The 22,291-nt window shown below is 40.2% G+C and overlaps 1 protein-coding gene across 1 annotated transcript in view; it reads left to right on the forward strand.

Annotated features, from left to right (window-relative positions):
• The first annotated feature begins 14,362 nt into the window (after window positions 1–14,362).
• CLVS1 (clavesin 1) overlaps window positions 14,363–22,291 on the forward strand; it is a 96,297-nt gene continuing 88,368 nt past the window's right edge. Inside the window, exon 1 of the mRNA XM_026054709.1 lies at window positions 14,363–14,751. Within this exon, the coding sequence (XP_025910494.1) occupies window positions 14,363–14,751 (389 nt within the window). The remainder of the gene's footprint in view (window positions 14,752–22,291) is intronic.

Genomic DNA, 22,291 nt, shown 5'->3' on the forward strand with positions numbered 1-22,291 from the left:
TGAACTCAGCAAAAGAGTGAAATTTTCTCCATCAAGAGTAAAAATGGCAGAAACAGGGCCCTTCTTGTTAAATAGATCACACCAACAATCCATTTGCATATGTTCTGTGTTCTTTGGTATGACTTTTTTATATATTTTAAAGGTTCAGGAAACCTGAGAGGATTTATAACGTGTTCCTCTGAACTGTGATATAAGAGTTACCTCTCCCTTAAGAGTAACGATTTATAGGGTCTGAGCAGTTTTAATATTATTATTTTTTAATCTACTGGGGATTTCAATGCAGTTACTTTGAAAGGAAATAAAACCAGAGGGTAATTGTACATTAGGGAAAAAGAATGAGCTCCCAATTAATTATTAAAATTGACTGTTAATTTTAGAAACTTGCAGCAAATTGTTCATGAAAGAAAATTTAAAGATACAGGGATATTTCAAATTCCCCATTCATAAGCTGAAAAGTACATTTTAAATATTAAAGAAATCATACTGAAAAAGTAAATGACGCTAGATATATACTTAATTATTTCAGAGATCTGTGCCCATTTTCATATGTTGACCATTCAGAAACACTAACCCTATAAGATTCTGAATATCATACATTTTCATTTAATGCAGACAAATATCCATGGTTCAGTACGAGAGCAGAGTGAGAGTGGTCTTCTGGTTCTTTGGATTTTTTTCAGGACTAAAAAAATCCATTCCTTACTGTGATGGATTAAGATCTTTCAAAGGCTTTCTTCATTGCAAGAATGAGAGTGTAATATCAGATCTGCACATATTGGAAACTAGCCTCTAGCTTCATGGCACTTCTTGGGAGTCAAAAGAGACAGCAGGAGACTTTGTGTCTAATGTCACTGAATGAAGACAAAATATTTTGTGGCAAACAGAATGGATCCAATAGAAATTATTTATCTTACATGGACCACAGAGTAACCGACCACTCTGCCCTTCCATGGTTTCCTTTTTAGTTCACATATGTGGATCCTTTTCAGTAGTGGTGAAAACATATATTTGCTTTCCAAGTTGGTTATTTGACTGTTTTTCATTAAAAAAGAGAATCAATATATGTGATGACAGGGAAGGCCAGATTAGAATAAACTTAATATCAAAGCACTATTTTACTGTGAGAAGAAGATAGATAAAATATCCTCCCCCTTCTAAACTGATCTGCTCTTTCTATGTGTTCAGTCAGGTCTAATGACTTCAGTGACAAACTGTGATTACTGGCACATTTTACTCTCCTTAGCTCTGCATATTCAGCCCTGCAAATGAGAACAGGATTCAGCTCCATCCTGTCAGAAAGGGAATTTCTTATGTTCCAAGCATACCTCTATGAAACTGAAGGTTTCATACCTTAAACATAGATGTTCCTGAGGATGTAACTTGATTTGGAGTGTAATGATGGGGAYAATGCAAAAGATGAGAGGACCTGAAGCATGTTCTCAGAGTACTGAGTAGATTGTAGAAATGGTGATGAGAAAGAAAACTGAGAATATTTTCAGTGGAATCAATATGAGACCCTGCAGTAAAGCATTTAGAGACTCACTTCTAGTATAGCACTGTGCTACATGTCGGTCAGCCAGCAGATCAGCAGGCATTGGTCACCTCACAGCAGTAGTAGGGGAAAAAAACCAAACCCTCAAGTAACAAACCAAATAAAAACGTGAAGCCCCAAAATGTTAAGCATGCATCAAATTTGATGCTTAAGAACCAACACACTTGGCTGCCTAAGGCAGTTAGTTTAGAGAGTCATGTTCATTCCACTTAGTATTATTAACAATTCCCAGGAAAGTACTGCATAGTTACAGTAGCTAGTACATTCATCTCTATCATATGTGCAAGAGTGGAAGCTTGCAACAGGATTATGAAAACAGAGTACATATTGGTTTATTTCCAAACTGATCTCTATACAGGAAATTGTATTCTAATTAGACTACTTATTCTACTGAAACTACTACTAACTTCCCTGGGGCTAGAAATGCTCTCCTATCAAATGCTGTAACAAATGCTCTTTTGAGAGCTTTGAGCTCATTGTCTTTGAGCTGCTGCTTCACCTCTTCCAGTCAATGTGATTGGGTCAGAGGATGCAAATACCTCATATGCCAATTTTAAACATGACACAGGTTAAATTAATGGCTGCATACTCAAGTCATTCTGAAAGCACAAGGGATCTTGCTCCAAGGATTCCTTTTACCTTTACTCTTGAAAGTTGTTGTAGAGTTTCCTCTAAAAAGCAAAAGATTCTGGCTGAATGCACATTCTTTCAAATAGGACAAAATCATGAGCTTTCCCCCTTTCAAGGGAAAGCAAAGCTGAAATTGTTCCTGCCACATTCACAGCCTGAAAGTCCACTTTGTATATAAGAACATAAGAGCAGCCAGTACTGGGTCAGGTCAGTGATCCCCCTAGACCAATGACTACCTCCAGCAGTGATCACCAGTGGATGGGTAAGGTGAATTATAAGAACAGGGCAATGATATAGTCATTCTTTGCCATGTACTACCCCATCCTTCAGCAGTATGTGGATCAGTGACTTCCTGATCTAGCAAGTCATGATCCAGAGGTCATGGCTTCATGTTTAACAGACCGTAATGGATTTTTCTTCCTTGGATTTGTACAACACTTTTCTGAAACCTGATTTCCAAAGGAAATGAGTTCTACAGCTTCACTGAGTATTTTGTGAAGGAGTATGTCCTTTTGTTTGTTTCAAAGCTAGCCCCTAGTGGCTATCATTTCTGCTTGTTCTTGAACTGGAAATGATAGTGAGAAATCATTCCAATTTATCTTCCTAATCCTGTTCATTATTATTAAAAGATGAAAAACAAAACAAAACAGACCATTATTATGTCCACACTCACTCATTTCTTTATGCTGAAGAATCCTACTCTGTTGAGTCATTTCTTATGCAGAAGTTGTTCCATCTCTTTATCATTATTGTTGTTTTATCATCTTGTTTGTCAGTATTATGAGTCCCTTCAGTAACTCACACAGGAGAGCTGTTCAAGGAAAAGAAACAAATATAGCCAGCTGACCTTAATCCACCTCTTCCCAAGAGTTATACTCCACAATATGCAGGGGTCGCAGAAGAAGAAATGTTTTTCACTGGTGCATTTGGTTGGGCTTACTGTCTTGACATGAGCAGCTGAATGTGAACTTGATTTGCCAGGGCCAGTAGGCCAGCCAAAGTATTTTAAGTACAGTTTCCTAGCACAGATTAGGTTTTCTGAGGCTCATACAGAAAGAGATTTTCAGATGCTAATAAAATGAGAAAAGTTCCCTCTCCTGACCTTTCTACAATGCCACAATAGTGTTTGTAGATTCCCATAACAAAAGAGAGGTGATTGTTTGTGCAGTAGGCAGATGGCCTGTGGAGCTCTTTGTCCAAGCATGTTATGGAAGGATGTTATAGAAACATATAGGTGTCCCATAAGAGACTGGGAAAGTTCAAGGAGGAGAAAATCATCCTAAAAACACAGGCACCACATCTGCTGAGGAAGCCCCTGAACTGAAAATGCTTGGGAGAGGGGCTGGAAGTATGCAAGGGGAAAATATTGAACATGTTTGTCCTGCTTTTATATTTTTCACTAGACTTCCACTGTTGCCACACTGTCCTCAAGTTTTGATGGGGAAAGAGTGATGAGAGAAATAAAGATAGTGAAGACCATGCCACCAGGTGAAAGCCTGCATTGCATACTTGCAGTGACTAGCTGTACAGCTGCTTTCTTGGCTGTCAGCAGCTCCGAGGCTCCATTTTCCTGATTTCCGAGGTGGCTGTGGTGCCCTGAGCCCGCAGCCTGGGATCACTCCCGCTCTCCGCTTGCCGGGAGTCAGCCAGGAGGGCGGCAGGAGGGCTTAGGACCCAGGGGGACGGCAGCCGCCATGTGGAAGAACCCAGGCTTTGGTGCACACGCCTCCTACCAAAAAAATTCATAGCCCCGTGGAGCTGGCGCTCTCTCATTCACAGTTTTCTAGAGAGATCTGAGCCTGAACCTGGTAGCCGGGAGATCTTTCTCACCCACCCAGCTCAACAGCAAGGACACCTACAGGGGGGGGAAAATATTCATCCCACGCAGCCCCCCGCCACCCCAAGGCAAAGCTGCCTGGCTCTATGCAGGTATTTGCATTTGTCTTTTCTCCGTTTGCAGCAGGGCGGCTCTCCGCGCTCCCCCGTCCCTGTCCCCGCGCCGCCGTGCCCGGGCTGCGGCGTTTCAGCACCGCCGGGCGGACAGCTCCCGGCCGCAGCCCCGCCGCGCCGCGGGCAGGGGCCGCTCCACGCCCGGCCTCCTGCTCCCTGCCCGCCTGCCCGCTCTGCCCACCTGCCTGGTCTGCACCCCTGCCTGCCCTGCCTGCCTGCCCAGCCTCCTGTTTCCTGCCCACCTGCCTGCTCTGCACCCCTGCCTGCCTGCCCGGCCTTCTGCTCCCTGCCTGCCTGCCCACTCTGCACCCCTGCCTGTTCTCCTGCCTGGCCTCCTGTTTCCTGCCCGCTTGCCCGCTCTGCACCCCTGCCTGCTCTGCCTGCCTGACCTCCTGCTCCCTGCACCTCTCCCTGCTCTGCCTGCCTGCCCACCTTCCTGTCTCCCTGCCTGCCTGCCTGGCTTCCTGCTCCCTGCACTCCTGCCTGCTCTGCCTCCCTGCCTGGCTTCTCTGCCTCCCTGCTGGCCTGCTCTGCTTGCCTGCCAGCCTGGCCTCCCTGTTCCCTGCTGCTCTGCCTGTTCCCTGCTGCTCTGCCTGTTCTGTGTGCTCTGCCTCCCTGACTGTGTGAGTGCCCTTTCTGCCCAACCTCCTTGACTCCTAGCTTGCTGTGCCTCCCTGCCTCCCTGTTCCCTGCCTGCCTGCCTCCCTCTCTGCCTCTCTGCCTGCCTCTCCTACCTGCCCTTCCTGCCTGCCTGGCCTCCCTGCTCCCTACCTGTGCTGTCTTCCTGCCCTCCTGTCTCCCTGCTCTCTATTTGACCTGCCTCCCTGCTCTCTTCCTCTCCTCCCTGCCTTGCTTCCTGCCTGCCCCACCTGCCCTGCGTCCCTGCTTCCTCTGCCTCCCTGCTCTCCGCCTTCTGCCTCCTTGCATCCCTTGCCTCCTCTGCCTGCCTTGCATCCTCTGCTTCCTCTGCCTCCTTTCCTCCTTGCCCTGCCTCCCCTGCCTCACACATCCAGCTCCCTGCCCCCCTGCTTCCTCTGCCTGCTTTTCTCCCTTCTCCTGTTTCCCCCTGCTCCTCTTTTCTGCCCCTTCTTCTCCTCCTTCCCCTTCTTTCTCACCAGCCTCCATCCTTCCTGGAAGAAGGAAAGGGGGCTGGAAAAATCAGATCAATTCCCCAGGAGCTGGGCAAGCAGTAGAAAGGGCACTAGTTGGAAGGGAAAGTTCAGATGCAATTTCAGAGTGAGTGAGAGGTCAGATGAAGGGAGAAGGGTTGATACTGGGAGTTGAGGACCAAGGAATGACCCCAGCCAAATGCAGACAGATAGCAGCTTGCCAAATACCAGCAGGTAGCCATTTGCTCCACAGCAAATTGATGCCTGTTTTGACCAGGCGTATTAAACCTGGGGGGGAGGAGAGAGCAACGGGAGGGGGAACCAAACAGGGTCAGACAAATGTTCTACTTTCCCAGTGGGAAATAGTGATGAATGATGTGTGCAGGGAAGATGTAGGGTGAACCATGCCTACCCTGTGGATCCTTTGCTGCAGGAAGTCAAGAATTAAGTTGTGGTCTCTGCAAACACTCAGCATGTTCAGGGAAGGCTTCATATAGAAAATAAACATAGAGCAAGTAACTGCTAGAGAAATCCCTTGCCTGCTATTGGCCTGATTTTAATTCTGTTCACGATGGTTTGATCCTGGTATGGGGAGGAGGTCACAGGAAGAAGGGAGCTTTCCCTTTTCAAAATGTTGATTTCCATATTTAAACAAGCTTCAGTAATAATGAAGTTAAGGAGCAGATGGCTTGTTGTGGTCCATCACTAAACAGTGACTGGATCATATTTGGAAGGAAAAATTAAATTATAGAAAGGCAGCTTTCATGTGCTTTCTGAGTAATCAGATGATAACACAGATTTTCTCCAGTAATAAAAGTTAATGCAGTGCCAGCATCTAAATGACATCTTATGTAACATTATTATGCCATGCACTGCACAGCAAAGGTAAGGGTTTTCTTTTTGTATAATGGTAAGTCAGATAGATAACCTTACAGATCTCCCCAGTTTGCAGTCTGCATCCCAGCTTGAAGTTAACAGGGTTATCTTGGGTTTTGAGCAAAATGAATTCTGTTATTTATCTGTTATAAAATGTTGCTGATTATCTTAAGAATTCTGTTGACTCATCCCAGCTTTGAAAACTATTGAATATTTTCTAAAAAATAGACTCTTGTAAGGCATATGTGAAACAAGGGAAGATATTACAACCTATTCTAAGAACCTTGTCATTCTTACTTTTTTATTTCATCATTTTTGACTTAAAATCTGGTGCAGATATCAGATACTTTGATAGTGAGTAACACTGAGCGCTATTGAGTAGTAGTATAAGCAATGCAATTGAGTTCAGCAATGGAGGGATTGCAGAATTCTCCCCATTGCACTGAGTCATAATTTCTTAAATGCCATGTGCTTTGAACACAGAGGATGTTTCATTGAAATTTGTAACAGTAGTCTCCTCATATTCCAAAAGAGAACCATGCCAGTTAAATTACAAATGATCAGCTTCATAAACGAATTCAGAAAATTTCCTTCAAACTGGGACGATAAGCTACAGCAATTCTTAATTTAAGTGTGCAGTTACTGAAGCATTTGTGCTATTGTTTGGCAAGTGAGTATTATTTTTCTCTCACAGCCCGTTGCTGTGGTGTCTGGCGCATGCACAGACAAGATGTGACAATCAGATTCTACTACTAACAAAAAGAGGCAACATCAGCCTTTTATGGAGTGGGATGTTCAGTGAGCAGAAGTTCACATGGTTTCTGGTAGATGAGTTATAAGTCTTTTCCCTTTTGATACTAATGTTGCTCTTGAGATTTTGTTTGAGAATTTCCAAACAGGACTTTCTTTTCCTTAATAGGAAAATATGTTCCTCAACTGAGAAAACAAATGTACAAGGTATTACCAAATGATATTATCCTTCTTTTCTGCAATTTCGGGAGAGATGCCTGTGTGCAGATCTTTGTATTTTTGCTCAGACTTGAATAGGAGTTAAAGAAAAAAAAATACAGGAAATTTATTGGTGCAGAAATCTTCCTTCCTTCCTTCCTTCCTTCCTTCCTTCCTCCCTCCCTTCCTTCCCTCCCTTCTGTCCTTCTTCCCTCCTGTCTGCCTTCCTTATGACCTTCCCTCCCCACCCCTACCTTCCTCCTTCCTGTCCTTACTTTCTTCCCCCACCCCCTAAAAAATTGTTTTTATTCATTTTTCTGGCAATTACATACAAAGCAGAAAGAAGACTGTCAGTAATAGGACCATAACTCACAACCACTATGTCTAATATTTTTAAAGGAAGTTAAGTTTTTAAATGTGGAGAACTGTAAAAGAACTGTAAAATTAGGTAAGCATCATGTTATTAAAGGTGTACAACTAAATATCTTGTTTCGTTCCATCTTCTGCCTACTTTTGTGCAGATGTCAGGAGACAACCAGTTCATTGCATTTAGGGACTATCAGGTACCAGTGTTACAATCCTGTACTATCAAATTTCTACACATAGGTTAATTATCATGTTTGCGGGTCAGAATTTTTGTTTTACATATTTCTGAGAATTTATTCTACAAGATGTTTCTATACTATTGGACTAAGTGACCTCTGGCCAGGAGACTTTTTGCAGGCTTGCATGGTGACACTTGGAGTATTTCATGACTGACCTGTCTCACGTAGACTGCTGCTTCTTTGGTATGCTATATGCTGTACATCCATGCTCAGACAAGACATTCCCGTAGGTATTCGTAGTTCGTCTGTGGCTGATGAATACTGAAACTTTAAGCTATGATTTAAAGAAAGATTGAAGTAAAATCATTAAGTAAAATCATTAAGTTCACAGGTTTTTTTGTCTAACTTGTTTATTTACAAGTTGTTTGGTGTCCCCTCCTCAGAACATGGTCCCCTTTCCTTAATATCCAGGTAGATAATAAGTTTGCAAATTTCAGGTCAAAAGATAATGAGGTAAAAATCTTTATTTCATGTCTATCATAAAGCCTTGTCACATCAGTCTCTCCTCATTCCTGAAAACTTGTAGTAACAACAGGAACAACTGCAGGTTAGTGTTGCAGACTTGACTGCCCTGCTTACTGCACACAGAGTTGTAAATATCGGTCCAGTTGCTGCCATGCTTTGTACTGTACCATGGCTAAATTACCACTGCTGGATGGATAAATGTGGCTCCAGGGTAACCTGTAACTGGCTAAAGCTGACAAGAAGACTGTAATAGGAGGGCAGTAGGAATTTGTGATGTATTGTTTTTTACTGAGCTGAAGAAAATGTTAGTATTTGTACCTGAGCAAGGAGATCAAGTCCCAAGAAAGTGTGAAAAACCATCAGATTCCCCATGCTGCTGTTACAGTCACAAGTATTTCCTATTTTCATATTGAAAAGAAGCAACAATTCCCTAGTGAAGGTTTACAAGGGCACCAGGCCTTGAAGGAGAAAGGATTGAAATATTTTCCTCATATAGGTTCACTGGGAAGATCTAGTCCCTTAGGGAAGGGACACAGGGAAGCAGGTGCTGTTATGATTTTAGTAGCAGTCAGGCTGCTCAGTTTTGATGCAAGGTGGACTCAGAGCAGGGATGTGTGTGGGGGGGTGTCCTATTGGGAAAAAAAATAAAGAAATGATAAACTGCTGGTGCCCTGATTGTGCTATTGAAGCCTACCTTTACACTAGGTATATAGGGAGAATTTGCAGTATACCTCCCAGTTTCCCAGGATACAAAATGGCTTCATGTTTTTCCCTTGATGCAGAGCAATCGTGGCTATTATGAATAGTGTAGAGAGATTGTCCAGATGTTAGTGTGAAGGCTTGTAACTCAGGAAACTTATGTTCTGGTCTCAGCTCCATGAAACATGTCCTCTGTGACCTCAGGCAAATCACTCAAGGCTGCACTTCTCCCCATTGACTTTGGACGATGCAAGGATCTGACAGCCAAGGACAATCAGATTTTCTCATCACTCTTTTGGGCTTAGTTTTGGGGCCAGTATACGACTTTATGTCTGAGTACACCATCCCCAGTGTGGGCTCCTACTAAAAGCCCACAAAGTGCCATAGGAGCCATTCCTATACTATAAGTACAGCAATGGCTTCATCTTTCCTTGCCCTTATGGAGTAGTCCCTGCTAAGCAGAACCTAGCCCCAAGATGTTTTCCACAGTTAACATCAAAATATTTTTAAAAAAGCAATTTAATGAGATGACACCCACACTCTAAAATGAAATCATTCTTGATTACCATTTTCCCTCCCTCCCTGCCCACTCCTTTTGTTTCTGGCATGATTTTAGCAGCTAATACCTGTATGAATGCTAGGAGTTAGGAATTATATAGTAGGACAAATCATAACAGAGCAATGACTATTCATACTAGGTGAGGATCAAACCCTAGTGCCTTTCCCATTTGAAAACTGTGGTAATGAACTTTCAGATGGCATATAGTGTTGGACTGAATCTAAAACACTCATTAGACAGAGGCAACAAAAATCTTGCTGGAACTGAAGTAGATGGGAAAAGGCCAAATGGACATGACAGTGCTTCAAGAGGCAGATGATGTTGCAGCAACAGCTAAGTGTCTAGGAACAAGATGATCCAGACAATTGTCATCACCAATGAGAGCAGGGTTAGCCAATTTTACAGTGATGTAGGGGAAATAGCTGTTGAAAGCTGATCTGGAAGCTATCATGGCAGAAAAAGCAGTAAAGCACATCATTAAGACCTTTGGATGAAATGTGTTATATGCATGCTTAAAATATTATCTTCATTTTAGTTAATTATGAATTATTAATATAAATTTTATTATTAACTAGATCTTATTTTTGAGGGTCAGACAAAATTATAAGCTGTTGGTCAGAAGACCATATCCCATTTTCAGTATTTTACTTTATTTATAAAGTCGCTCTCTGTTTCTTGTCATTCTCTTGTTGTGACTGAAAATAAATAAGCTAAAATGGTACATGACATCAGAGTTTTGGTGAATTCCTTTCCCCCCCCATATATTAATATGTTATGTTTCAAACTTCTGTTTAATTATTTTTCCTTGTTTAAAATTGGGTTTTGTTCCTTTGGAGGGATGATTTATTGTAAGTGGCTGTGAAAAGACATCAGGAGAGCAAACAGTCCTTTGGGAACAAAGAGTCAGAACACAGAAAAACAGCTGTTGAGACTATAACAAAGAGTCTAGTGTGCCAACACATAGCAACAATATTCAAGATAGGAAGAAAAGGCCAGCATCTTCTTTTGGAAAAACAAAAATGCAAAACAAAGATATAAATGTCTTAAACACTAGGAGATGGATCAGACCTGCACACAACACCAGTTGAGAAGGAAAAACTGCTATATGGATGGGGTGAAAACGAGAAGGTTATACCTTTGGGAATCAGGATAAATCAGTACAATTTGAGAAAACACAATTATAATTAAGCTGGGTAGCACTGGGGCAGTAAATATATTGCCTAGGTAAACAGTGGGAGGACCAAATCATAAACCAATATAAATCAAATAAACTTTTTGAAGTCAATGGTGCTAGGGTGGATTACAACTAGCCCCATGATTTGTGGTGTGATTTAGACAGTGACAGCGTTGTTGACACATTTATGGATTATTTTGCAATATACCACATTATGCCAATGAAGTATTTTAGAGCAAAGTTTGTTCAGGCTGATAATCAGAATAATCTGTAGAATCTCTTGTGTAAGCTGCAAACCATGGCTATAACTCAGCTCAGTATCAGAAAACTCTGATATGCATTTTAAAATATATTATTTTTTGTTAGACTGAATATTTGTAAGTTTGACAACAAATTATGACTGGAGAGGCATTTCTCTGTCTCTCCTTGGGACCATCCTAAGTATAAAGGTTGCTAATCCACTTAACGAGGGTAGCAACAGTAGCAAACCATAATGATAACAAATAGTATTACTTTTGACACCAGCTGCATGGGAATCCTACAAGCAAACCTAAAGGGCCAGACTTTCTTTGTGAGGTCATACCCCATTTCCTTCTGGAACAGGCTGTAGTTGACCCACCAGTAATTTGCTCATTTCCAAAGATGGGTCTTGGTGGAGAAGGTGTGAGTTAGAAAAGGAGCAGAGCAAGGTGCAATTTTACTCCCTTAAACTCTCAGGAAGTGGGTGAACCTGCTGAGGTCAGTTACCTGCCACAAGTCACAATAGCTCCAAGGATGTTCAAATTCATACTGAGTCCTGAGCCAAAGCTGAGGTAGATCCTGAACCATGCCCATGCTTCTACCCCTCCTCTGCTGAACACTGTCAGGCAGAGCCAGCCTCTTTTGGATATGAGCTGCTGTTAAAACTGGTGAAAGAACTGCCCCTGACACTGCACTCTCCCAATGACAGTGCACATTTAAATACATTGAGATCCCCTGACTAGCTCTGTGGAGTCAGCTGTGATTAAACACATGATTAATGCAAGAAAACTATGCTAATGCCACAGTTAATTTGAACTTTTAAGCACGAAATATGAGTGTGATTCTCCTATGGCCTACATCAGCTTTACAGCAGCGTAGTTCAGTTGACACCAACAGTGTTATTCTAATTTGGTCTAATAAAGACAAAAGGAAAATAAATACTGTATTTTTATGTGTGCAATCCACCTTTAAGACAACCCATCTTTCTATAAGAATAGAATAACTTACACCTATGGATAACCTGCACAAAACTTCAAGGCATGTTTTTCCGGAGTCATTTACACACTGTAATGACTTGTCAAAGGCAGCCAATCTTCTTTCCTTCCTGTCTCTGCCTTTCTTTTTCATGTTTTCCCAGGCTGATGAATCATCAGATACTCTGCCCTGCAGGTATCTCTACATAACTCTAGCTCCACAGTGAATACAGAAAAAGGCTGCTTAACAAATTCCCTTTTGTATCACCCACAGACATGTCTAATGCACACTCCTGCTGAATGAAAAGCTTTGGGAGGTCCTCCCTCCTTCCCCCCACAAATGTCCTTTAAGAAAATTCACAGAATCTCTCTGTATTCAAATTTAGAGATCTCATCCTGGGGCTGCAGCTGTGGAGTCCAAAAGGTAGTTTGTATTGATGACATTCGAGCTCTCAAAATAGGAAACTCAAGTATTCCTTGCACTGATTAACTTCCAGGCCAAGTAACGTAACTCCAAACAGCCTCTGGACTAAGAATTACTCTGGTGGCTGCTGTCCCCTTTGTTGATATGAGAACACTGAGCCCAGGGGAGCAGCTGAGTGAAACAGTGCTTTTGCTATCAATAATTCATAATTTTCCAAACAGCTTCCTCCAAATATAATAAGTATGTCTTTCACTGAGGGATTCCCTTTTAATTTTTAAAATCAATTTTTCTTCTCCTCAAGTTAGAGAGAGAGCTAGACCAGTTAAGTGGTGGTGGGGTTTTGTTCATTCGTTTGTTTTTGCAACGGCTGAAAAATTGGATGGATCTTGATCTTTCTTCACATACATTTCCCAGTGGAACAGACTTCTTTGATCTTATTTCACACAAGTGTAACTACACAGACTTCACTGACGGCATCTTGCTAATTATGTCATTGAAATGTAAGAGATTCACTGTACCATTTTGCTCATACATAACAGCATAAGCAGTTTTTATTCTAACACTTGTAAAAAATTCTAGGCAAAGTACAAGAATGAACATGAAATTCAGGAAAGCTACACAATACTGAAAATAAGAATTTGGAATAAACTGTATCTATTTTCAACTAAAACACAAATCCTGTTGGGTTAGATTCATCAAATGCTTTATTCATGGGAAGTTTTCTTGAGTTTTCAACTTCTAAGCAAAATGGATACAATATTCCTTCTTCATAGAAGCACCTTTATGTAACTGCACCCCCCACAAGACCCCAAACTTTTAAAAATAACATGAGAGGTGACCTAGAAATTAAGAATTGTCATGAGTTCACCAAGAATCATGATGGAGAAATAATGGAGGAATATGAGTAGTTTGAATGAACTATTTTCCTAAGCGTTAAAAGACCTTACAGATACTTTTTATTTGGAAGGAAAAGATCCTATGTCTTCAATGTCAAAAAGGTGGATTTTATTTGTTTGTATTGAGCAAGATATCCAGGTATCCATTAGAACTACAGCTGTAAAATTTCAGTGGAGACAAAGTATCTGTAATCTTTCCAGAAAAAATAGGTTGGCCAGGACAATACTATATTTTTTGTCTGTTGTGACCATCACAACAGGCATCCTGCTTCATGATAAGCCTGAGTTTTGTCTCCAGTACAAGAGATAGGCTAATAAATATTGATTATCCTTCATAATTCTCTTTATACTTCTCTTAGGCATTCTTCTTCATTACTTTTGAGGTAACACTGTATTTCATATCAGCAACACAGTAGTTTGTCTTCACTGTCTAAAAGATGCATAAAAACTCAATGGGAAATATTCCCATGAGGTTTTACCAAGTAGAAAATACCTCTGGTGCTGGTGGAGTTTTTGGGTTTTATCATAGTTTCATGAACAACTTGGGGACTAATTCAAAGAAAACTACAAACTGATATTACAGGTCATAAAACCATGCTTAACGGTTGTTATACTTATTGTGATAAGTGTAAATCTGCATATTTAGGAGGTCAAAATTTTCCTGTTAGGGGTGGAAAAAATGACTACTATTTTTACTTTTGTCATCCAGGGATTGAAGTTAGGGAATGCTGGGATTCCCACACTTTTATATGATAACTTTTTAAAGCATACTCTAATATTAAACTGATACAGCATATCTTTATCAGTTCATTAGATTGCATTTCTGAAAACTTGAATATATACATTCTAGATGTCAGTGGCTGTTTTATCTTAACTGCACCTATTCTGAAATTATTTGACAACAATCCTCTTACATATGAAGCACACAAAACAATTTTATTGCTGTATAAAGTTTGGAAATGCATTTCTGTAAGCTTTATATATGCATTTAATCTTTCTTTTATATATTTGCTTTTTCTTTCAGTAAGTGATGGATTAAACAACACTTTCCTTTTGATGGATTATACTACATATGAACTGCATGTTGCTCTTTCTGCAAGAATAAGAAAAAACCTTCCACTTTCATTTGTTAAATATCAGCTTGATAGCAAAAAGCTTCTGAATGGCTCACACTCACAGCAAACCATTAGTTAAATGGGATCAGCATTTCACCTTGTAAAATATCTGAAGTGAAAAATTTGGAAAAGAGGTTTTCGCAGAGATGACCCATTTACAAGCTGGACTTAGTCCAGAGACTATAGAGAAAGCCCGTCTGGAACTGAATGAAAACCCAGACATTTTGCATCAGGATATCCAGCAAGTCAGGGACATGATCATCACGAGGCCTGACATTGGGTTTTTACGTACAGATGATGCCTTCATCTTGAGATTTCTCCGAGCCAGAAAGTTTCACCAAACTGAGGCCTTCAGACTGCTGGCTCAGTACTTCCAGTACCGCCAGTTAAATCTGGATATGTTCAAAAACTTCAAGGCTGATGATCCAGGAATCAAACGGGCTCTCACAGATGGATTCCCAGGAGTACTGGAAAATCGCGATCACTGTGGCAGGAAGATTCTTCTGCTTTTTGCAGCCAACTGGGATCAGAGTAGGTAAATGTAGATAGTGTCCTTATATTTTTACATACATACACTCAACTCTCAACTGAATATTCATGACCATACTTGAAGCACCAAGGTCAGTAAAACATTTTGTAACCATGAGTCCATTTCACTGAAACTTTTGTCTGACCTAATCACCTCCCATTCTTCAGACATAACACCCCACAGACTAATGGTACATCAGTGTTTCAAATAAGTAGCTCATAGACTTCTTTGTAAATACTTCTGGTTTTAAGCCAGATAATGTCTGTTTGCTGTAAATACATTGATATCTATTGTATAATTACATCAGTAATGTCATAGATTAGCTAAACAGGTTGACAGGAAGCAAATGTCTCAAAATATGTGGTGGTTTTCATTACTCTTCCAGTTCAGAAGAAATTGACCATATTTATCCTATTTCCAGACTTCTTAACAGATGATTTTTTGGTTTTAACTGTTTCAGGAATTACAGCTTCTGCTATGAGATTTCCAGGAACTGTATCATAATTTCTACAAACTCTGGTCAATGTATGCTGGTTACTCTGGTAAATGGGAGATGTGTATTTTCTGTTCAGGTCATTTCTTTACAGGATAGTATGAACAAAGATATCTTCCAGCCATTAGTATAAAATGATGTTCTTAATGTTAATGTGATTAGTCAGCTTTCACTACCTATTTGAAGTGATATATATATATACAGACAAAGGGGGATATTCCAGGAATACCATGTTCACATTGTCCTCTTTGTCAGAATTCATTCCATTACAATTTCCCTGCCTTCATGGTGAGACTGAGAAATGCAACCAGCTGTAGGATTACCATGTGTTCTGCTGATTTTTGATAAAAATCAGACAAAAGAACAAAATCCAGATTCAGGTTTTGAACACCATAAATTCTGATGAGTTCCATGTAGGATTTTGCCTTGACACAGTCTAAAGTGATTAGATTGGGACTTTGAATTTACATTATAGAAATTATTAAGGAACACTACATGCGTGCTTGCAATGTTTAATGTTTGTTGTTTTTCTGGGAAAACTTTTGATCATCCTGTGAACACTGAGTTCAGAAGTGTTTGTAATTTTCTTTTGCATTTACAGACTTGGTAAATAAATGCACAGAAATGTAATTTTGCATATACAAAAGTATTTGGTATGCTCTGGGTGAAATTCTCACCCAACTGAAGCCAGTGATAAAAGTACTATTGACTGCAATGGGGCCAGCAGTTTATCTCCTGTGATTTAACATGGGGCTTAGTACTCTTACTGAACTGTGAGCTTTCCCTTCTTCCAACCAGAAACCCCCTCCTTTAGCAACCAGGCTGGAAAGACAGATGAATGAACACATATCTTGAATTAATACTAAGTATGAGCTTTAGAGGCCAGAAGCATTGTGACTCTGCTGGTTGACTTAAAGGATTTAGGTATTATATAGAGCCAGCCTTGGGTTTCTGATCCTTTAACAAAATGAATCCTTATGATTAACCTCATTCATACGATCCTGCTCTGGGAGAGCTGCAAATGCTGTTGTCTAAGGTTTCCACACTGAGATTTTGACAGAAAATTGATTCTTGACAGATTTTGGCTTGAGTTTTCTGAAAGTCCTTTAATATCTATCCATGTATGTGTGTGTGTGTGCATGTAGACAAAAACACAGTGTTCCTACATTCAAGATAACTCGTTTCTGAAAATGTAATTTTAACCCTCAAATAAGAAAAGCTTGGGCTAAAAGGTTAGGATACACTTTCCTAAGCAGAACTCCTCAGTAGACCTAAAAGTCATGTGCAAATTCTACCTCTCTTCAGCCAGTGAATCTCAACTCCTCTCTGGTTTCAAGTGACAAGAAGTGCCATTTCAGTAGGCTTTTTTAGCATTGCTACTCACAGGTTTGGGACAGGAGTATTCTGATTATGAGTTAGGGACAGGATTTGGCCCATACATTGGCCCGTACGTAGAGGTATCATCTCCTCTTTTTTACTGTCTAAAAGTGCTCAATGCAACAGACAGTCCAGCAGCATTTACAAGAGCAAAAGCTGTTCAGGAACAGAAAACAATGAGTATAACACCCTATTGAGCTGCAGGGAAGCAGATCACCAACCAGAAGAAATTTATATGCATACACAAGAAAAACTCGATACATTGTGCATATCTTGTGAACATGTATCTTGGGGAACACTTCCACAGATATGTCTTCAGTGATGGCACAATCTTACAAGCTTAAGCTAATGCAATCAACTCATCTGAAATTATAGCATTATACAAAAACACTGGTGTGATGCTGACATGTAAAAGTAAGAGCTCGACCTTCAGCATGACTTTTCATTTACAGTTGGCTGTGGCTTCTTTTTCTTTATCATTAAATCATAATTTATAAAGTAAGGATGCTTTAAAAACAGCACTTCTACAATCTGTAAACTAATTTTCAGCTCAGGCATTCTTTCCATTTATATTCCTGGGAATATGGTGTGTGTATGGATCACATGTCAAGGAGGCGGAAGCAGCTCCAAAACCTTCTGGTCTTAGAAATATATTGCTTTTAAAAGGAAATGTTATTTTTGTGCAATGTGACTGCTTGGATGCATCAGATCCAACATATTTTAAGGGGTCCCTGTATCAAGGTTATAACCTGTATGTGAGCTTTTAGAAGAATTTTTAATTATAGTGCAATGAGTGTAATTGACAGATCAATTACATCGCTAGAGAAGTTGTGCCAGGCATTCCATCCTAAAAAAATAGCTTTTCATTTCCAGCCTGAATGTTTCCAGCTTCAGCTTTCAGCTGCTGGATTGTGTTAATTAAAAAGAACCATGGAAATATGGAATCTTCCCATGTGTGTACTTTTGTGTCCTGAACATGTCATCTTTTAACCTACTTTTGAATTCACTGAGGATGAAACACTGTAAGAAAAGTTACTGTCAGACAACAAGAAGATGGTACATTAGCTACTCTACAGCAAAGCTCCTTGGGTTCACTTTTAACTATGGTGAATGTTACCTAGCCCCGTTTACCCTGAGGGCAAAATAACCTTGTATTTTCCACAAGGTAAGAACATACTTGTGGGCAGTCAGCATAGAGAAGGTAAAGTTCTGCAAAGTAACACACTAGTTTAGTATGTAGCAATATCTTTGTGCTGCCAAAGCTTAAACAGAATGAACTTTTTTACTCTCAGAATTAGGAAGATTTTCCAGGCTGCTAGTGCTCTGCATCACTGTATTCTGGACCTTTCCTATTGTTTTAGCATTGTTGTCAATGTGCAGGCAAGGGGAAGTGAATACCGCTTTTCACTAATAAACCACCATGGCGGTAACAGAATTTTACACTTTTCTGTTCAGTGGTTCCCGCCTTATACCTATAAGGATTGCCACTGTTTTCTTAGCTGCTCTCTTACACTTTGAGCTCATTTCAGCTCTAAACTGCTCCCAGATCACTGTTTCCCAAAATATAAACACCACTGGTAAATGTGTCATACATTCTCATCTATAATGTGGGCACAGTCTAGCATGCGATTCACGCAGCTCTGCAGAGCTGAACCTGTCCTCATCATCAATTATCGCCGCATGGTTTTTGTGCATATGCAAAGTTCACTGGCAAGATTTTATTTTTGCTTTCACATTGTTGAAAAATATAGAGATTATTGTTTTGACCCAAACCTCCTCCATCACTAGCAAAAAAAAAAACAACCCAAAACCATAAGGATTGGTAGTACCTATCTCAGAATCACTAGCTGAGATCTATCATTGTGCCAGTCCTTCATTCATTTAGCATGTTCTTCACTGATTTGCTTTTGTATCTATTTTTTAGACAGGTTTCTTAAAGAAGATGTGATCACTTTCTCTCTAGGTTTAAGTCCCATTTAGTAGCTTTTATATCTATTAGTCAATGTTAATAAAATATGATATAGAATGGAAGATACCGGAGATATTAAATAAGTGAGTATGGAAGGATGGAGGGAAAAGAGAAAACTCAGATTAGTTCCACATTGAGGGAGAGGAAAAACTGTTGAGTTATATTAGCATACAGTACAGAATCCACTCAGGGGAATGCCATCATACACTTTGATCAGAGCTCAGTCCTAGGAGGTGCAGGGCATGATATGAGATGAGGACTCACTCAAAAGCCACACAGGCTTTGTGTATACTACTGCTTACAGAGCAAATTGTTTGTAAATGGAAATCCTGAAGTATTAAAGAAAAGTAAGAATGCCAAACTGATCTTATCGGGAATTGTTTTGAGGAAATAATTTGCATCAGGAAAATCACAGTTTGTAAAACAAATAAATATATACCTGGATACAGTTTCAATGAGACCTGAACCAGGATTTCCCATAACCATAAATGTTCCGTATGTGCTAGATTACAAATATTCTTCCTCACACTTTCTTACTTCCTCAGCTGCACCAAACCTGAGCCCTCACTTCACCAATGCATACAGAGTAAAACTGAACTTTTTAAGGAAGTCAAGTAGAAGGACCTTTTTAGCTGTTAGATTGAGAAAACTCTTTACTAACTACTGCAGCTGTTCCTAGGTCTGCCACTGCCTTCTAATATATCCTGCTCGTACACCTGGGAGATGGGAGTTTTGGGTGAACGAGTGATTCAGCAGCAGATGTTCATTAATCCTCCAAGTAAAGATACTTCCTTTAAGTTTGTTTAGCCAGAGTAAAATTTATTTCTGTATAGAGAGCCAGCACAAGGACTATCTCCATTCATAACACATAGGCTGCATATTGACCCTCTGCAAATAGAACCTTGGGGCAGAGAGACACAAACTTGTCAACTATCTTTTGCAGCAAAATGATAATTAATTTCTTTCTTCATAGTTGGACCGTTATGCCTCAGAAGCTGTCACATAGCTCCAGAAATTCTGTAAGGAAGTCAGAGGGAAAAATTACTTCTTTATTTGCTACATATATTTCCAAACCACCTGCTACCCGTAAATTCTCTTTTATTACYGAGGAGTCTTAAATGCCAGACACTTACCATTCTGTAGGAAAGCGTACAGAGATAGGCTAAAGGGCAAGGAATTACTCTGACATAGCAGTAAACCAACAGCTGTAAATATTTTAAAGGATCATGATAGAAAAAATTACATCCTTGCTGAGAATGTTTATAGTGATGTAATTACAAGTATATTATCATCAGCAGATCCTGTTGGTATGAATGAATATGTCTCAGATGTTGATTATTCTAATATATTTCAAGCATAATCTCAGTTGCTTAATAGAATACCAAGGAATAAACATCTGTTGAGACTGATTTAGAGTCAAGCAAACTGTGGCAATAACTCAGCCTCACARTGGTTTATTATGAGAGATTACTGCTGAAATACGATGAGTCCTACCACTAGAGTAATTTTTACAAAGCAAGTCTTTGTGTTTGGCTAGGAGGTATTGCTTCTGTGTTGGGAGATGCTTCCAGTAATGTGGATGGAGGTTGAGGTTGTGGTTCAAATGTCACAGTGACCAACAAATAGCCTAGTAGTAAAAAATATTTTAAAAATGACTAATTCTTGTTACATCATCACATTACCGAGCTAGTCTGAAAGGTTAGCAGAATGCAGGGTGGGAGATGTGTACCATAAGCAAAATACTCATTTCAGGGAGTGACAGATGTGGAAATTAAATGTTGGACAGAGAAGAGGAAAAGGAGCTCTGTCCTGAGATGTTTTAATTTGCTTAGAAAAGGCAACTTAATTCAATTCCTGCCATTTGTTGCGGAAACCAAGTTTGGGAGGGCAATTGTAGCCCATATGAATGACAGAAGGATAATATACAAAAGTGACAGTCCGGGATAGGGCTGAGAGGGGAATCAAAGAAGAGAAAGAAAAAAGTTTGGAAAAGAGGCGGAAAAACAACAGCTATGAAAGTTCACAGAAACATATGTTGAAGAACAAGACAAGGCTCATTGAAAGAAGAAAAATCTAGGGAGGTATGGGGGTATGGGGAGGGAAATCCAATACATCTTGAGAGGGAAGAGAAGGTACCAACAGGAATGATCAGTGCTGGGACCTGGACTGACTGGAGACTTGCGAAGGACAGTGCCAGGGACTGACACATGACTGGCAGAGCTGGCCAGCAGGATGACAAAGGGAAATGAAAGGCATGCTGGAAAGTGGCTCTGTGCCACCTCCCTCCCATGGAGAAAATAAACCAAATCCAACCTCCAAGTTTTATAAACCAGAGAAAAGGACAGATGATTAAAAAGAATGTACACACAAAAATACATGCACAACACACACACATGCACACACAAACAGTCTCACCTCTTCCCACAGCCTCTCAAAAGACCAAAATGCAGTGTGGGGGTTTATGTCTGGATAGTAGATAAGGGAAACTGTACACAATTGTGATATGGAAGATGCAGAAAATGACCCATGTTCTTACATGGGCTGCGTATGTCAACTTAAGACTAGGTTCGGCAAAAGAATATTATATCGTAATTATTTCAACAGAATAGCATGAAGCTGAATGATGTGACATCTTACTTGGTTCTTTGTCTCTTTGACCCTTGGGAATAATTGGTAACCATGGATATTCTTATAAATAGGCACTTCTGAGATGAGACTTCATAGGAAGAGACGAGAATATTTTTTGTCAGAGCTTTTCCTAAATCAAGTTTTGCAAATATCTGATATTCTGGACAGTTTCTAACTTGTCAATCTAATTAAAATGGGTTAAGGCAAAACCATGTATTAGAGCAGGAACAGACTGCAAAGAGTCAGGGGAGAAAAAAACATAATTCTTTGACTAGCTATTTAATAGACTACATACATAGAACAAACATTACAGATGAGTGAAGCTACAGAGATGGACTCCTTAAATACACTTGAAATTTTTTAAATTCTAATAATTTTTTGATATATTATTTCCCCAGGCCATGATGTATTTTAGACTCTTTCCTCTGAACTCTGAGCCTCTCCATATCAATTGCATTTTAAAAATAATCACGTCTTACACCACACCTTGGCAGGTGCGGAGCATTCTCCATTTCTAGCACCTCCAGAGCAGCCCAGGGCGGGGTGCTTGGGAACTCCTGCCATCAGCCGACCATGTGAAGTTAGAGGTCTTCACCACAGACAACAAGAATTTGGTCAGGATGAGCATGGTGTGGGTAGTGGGAGGCTGAGCTTAATGAAAAGCTGAACACCACAGCAAGGTGAATTCTCCCTTAGTCCCAAGTCATGTTGCTTCAGGTTGCTTGTCTGCTTTGGTGAGGCTGAAGAGGAGAAGGAAGGTGTCAGCTCGCATATCTGCACTGGAAAGCATACCCCTACCATGTATCTCGGGAAGCTCTTGAGAACAAGGGGAAAGAAGTGATATGACAAACCATCAACCACAGGCACCTAAAAATCTAACCCATAGGGGAGAGAAGAAGGTGGGGATAAAGTGTGGAGGAGTACAGGCATTCCAGTAAACCATCTTAACAAAAATAAAATTGTTAAAGCTCTTCAGTATGAGACATTTTGCCTCTTTTGACACGGGCAAGGCAATAAAACAAGTGGAAGAGCATAATTAATTTGCCAGGACAAGAGACTCGATACCTAAAGAGAAGAAA

The sequence above is a fragment of the Apteryx rowi genome, unplaced genomic scaffold (genome assembly GCF_003343035.1).
Source record: "Apteryx rowi isolate R43461 unplaced genomic scaffold, aptRow1 scaffold_96, whole genome shotgun sequence".
NCBI lineage: Eukaryota > Metazoa > Chordata > Aves > Apterygiformes > Apterygidae > Apteryx > Apteryx rowi.